Source organism: Orycteropus afer, unplaced genomic scaffold (genome assembly GCF_000298275.1).
Source record: "Orycteropus afer afer isolate SDZICR_OR568_19922 unplaced genomic scaffold, OryAfe1.0 scaffold00267, whole genome shotgun sequence".
Taxonomy (NCBI): Eukaryota; Metazoa; Chordata; class Mammalia; order Tubulidentata; family Orycteropodidae; genus Orycteropus; species Orycteropus afer.
The window spans coordinates 4,169,769-4,172,719 of record NW_006921854.1 but is presented as its reverse complement, the minus strand read 5'-3'; the positions used below and the strand labels follow the sequence as shown (position 1 = coordinate 4,172,719).

Here is a 2,951-nt window from a genome sequence, read left to right as displayed (position 1 = left end):
CATGCTGTTCTCTTTACGATGCCTTTTCCTTCTCTTCAGGGAGGTGGAATGGCAGGACAGTAGGCAGATAGCTAGATGGAGCTTGGGACCCAAGAGCCAAGCCAACTTGAAATCTCCAGTGTGTGAGGAAAATGGGCTACGGGAGGACCCAGGATCTCGAGCTGGTGGCCTGAGGGCCAATCCCAGGAGTTATCAAGGAGAGCACGCCACCATTTAGCACAGTTCAGAGCTGGAATGTGCTGCTTTGGGAGGCAGTGAGCTCTTCACTGGAGATGCTCACACAGAGACTGCAATGCCCACATCAGGTGGAGGTTGAGTAAGATGACCTCGAAGACGCTTCCATTTTAAGAAGTCTGGGGCCTTACGAGGCACAGGAGATGGCTGCGGGCTGTGGTCTTTGCCTTTAACTCTTGGACTGCAGTGTCTTCTTTGTCCCTTTTTTCAGCTGCACTTGGTTGCTCTGAACACACCGTTTTCTGGGGACGTTCGAGCTGATTTGCAGTGCTTCCGGCAGGCCAGGGCTGCAGGACTGCTGTCCACCTTCAGGGCATTCTTGTCCTCCCATTTGCAAGACCTCTCCACCGTGGTGAGGAAAGCCGAGAGATACAGCCTGCCCATCGTGAACCTCAAGGTGAAAACGAAGCACTAGTCACCCCTGGGACCGTAGGTTGAAAATAAAGACCTAAAATACACTTTCGATGGAGAGGAGCCTTGTACCCACGTATAAAAAGAGAAAGTGTCAGTGGGGCTCAAGGATGAATTATAAATCAATCCACACACATTCCCAGAGTCCCCACTCTGTCCAGGCTCTGGGTTTGGGGTTGGCAGCTCGGTGTCAGGTGGCTTCTGGGCCTTGAATAATGAGTAGAAATCTAGTCCATCTGCAGGCTGATCATATGATGATTCTAATGGAGTGTTTTGCCTCCACAGGGCCAAGTACTTTTTAATAATTGGGACTCAATTTTTTCTGGCCACGGAGGTCAATTCGATACTCATGTTCCAATATATTCCTTTAGCGGCCGAGACGTGATGACAGACCCTTCTTGGTAAGTGGAGGTGGACGTACAGGGTGTGTGGTATGACATACAGTTTTAGGAGACGTCCTGACAATGGGATGCCTTCTTCAGCTACCCCTCTGGGATGCTGCCAGCATAAAGCCTCAGTGCCGCCATTCGGGGGATGGCGGGCAGGGAGCATAGAGAGGGCCCTGGCCTTGGAACCAGGAGACTTGGGTCCAGGAGTTCAACATGAGACCCTGGGCCAGTCTCTCCCACGCCCTGAGCCTCAGCTGCCTCCCCTGTAAAACAGGCTAGGAAATCATATCATAGGTTTGTTGTAAGACTAAAATGAATCTGTGTGACGACATCTAGCACACAGTAGGCACTTAGTAAGTGGTGAGTGATGCTGCTCCTAGTGATCCTGTAACCCTCAACTGTGAGGTGTACTCTGTTTCCTTGAAAACTGTGTGTGCTTTCAGAGTGGAGCCACTTGACAAACCTTTACTGGGTGCCTACACTATGCGGGGCTCAAAGGTAGGCCCAGAAGACACAGCAATAAGCCTACACGACCCCTGCCCTTATCCTTACAGGGAAAGACAGACACAGACAAGCTACAGTTCTATATAATTATGTAAAGTGCAGACACAGGTAATGTGACAGGAGCACATAGGAAATACTTATTCTTGGGGGCAAAGCAGCCATGGTGGCACAATGGTTAAGTGCTCGGCTTTCCACCTGGGGTTGCAGCCTGAACCCACTGGCTACTCTGGGGAAGAAGAGAGCTGGCAGTCCATGAAGGTGAAGCCTGGAACACTCTATGGGGCAGGCCTGCTCTGTAACATAGACTCAGCAGGAGTCAGATCGGCTTGATGACAGTGGAAACCCAATGGGGCAGTTCTACTCTGCCCTGTAGGGTTCCTATGAGTCAGAATGACTCAGCGGCACATAAGAACAACAACCTGGAGGCAAGGATCAGACCAGGCTTCCTGCAGGAGAAGCCATTTATTGGACTTTGAAAAATGAGAAGGACTCACTGGTCTGAAATTGGAGAGGCCACTCCAGACTAAGGGAGGTCATGAGCAAAAGTTCAAATTCACAGCAGCAAGTGATTTGAAAACAACTGCAAGCTGGCAATGGTGGGAATATAGTGCGTTCAAAAAGTTGGAAAGAGAAAGAGGATAGGAGATAGTTTGGGGTCAGTCCATGGAGGGTCAAGGAGTTTGGCCCTTGAGTTCCTTGTCTTATGCCAGTTCACTCATCAATATATATCACAAAGACGTGTCATTTCCAAATGTAACACAACGAAATTGCTTTTTAGGCCCCAGAAGATCGTCTGGCATGGCTCCAACGCCCATGGCGTGCGTCTCGTGGATAACTACTGTGAAGCGTGGCGAACCGCAGACGTGGCGGTCACAGGATTTGCCTCCCCACTGAGCACGGGGAAGATTCTGGACCAGAAAGCATATAGCTGTGCCAGTAGGCTAATTGTCCTGTGTATCGAAAACAGCTTCATGACAGACGCTAGGAAGTAATGAATGAACTTCCGATGCTGATTCCTAAACATTTCCCAGTTTTCTTATGTGAAAAGTTGACACTGAAATTTAAAATGTTTAAATGTTGTAAATATTACAGTTTTTTATTACCCGTTCATCAGAAAAACAGCCAAAGAAAACGCACCTCAGTACACTCAGAACTGAAGACGTAAAGGACTTGGATCAAAGACAACATCCCACCCACATATTGGTGCTAGATTCTACAGGAAGCCCCGTGCAGTGGGAGCAAACACATCCCCATGCAGGTCACAGCCTTCTGACCACTGCATCCTTCAGAAAGTGATGTCCTCCTTTAACTTTGTTGTTGAGTGTAAGATGTCCTTCGTGTTTTCTTGCAAAGTCAGTGTTTAGAAATGTTACCCTATCTAAGTTATGTGCAGACGGAATGTTTTATTCTTCA

At 48.7% G+C, this 2,951-nt stretch overlaps 1 protein-coding gene across 1 annotated transcript in view; it reads left to right on the top strand.

The window, feature by feature from the left end:
* Window positions 1–2,530, top strand: part of COL15A1 (collagen type XV alpha 1 chain) — a 70,045-nt gene extending 67,515 nt beyond the window's left edge. The window contains exons 35-37 of the mRNA XM_007950336.1: window positions 446–631; window positions 931–1,046; window positions 2,317–2,530. Coding sequence (XP_007948527.1) covers window positions 446–631; window positions 931–1,046; window positions 2,317–2,530 — 516 coding nt within the window. The remainder of the gene's footprint in view (window positions 1–445; window positions 632–930; window positions 1,047–2,316) is intronic.
* The last annotated feature ends 421 nt before the right edge of the window (window positions 2,531–2,951 follow it).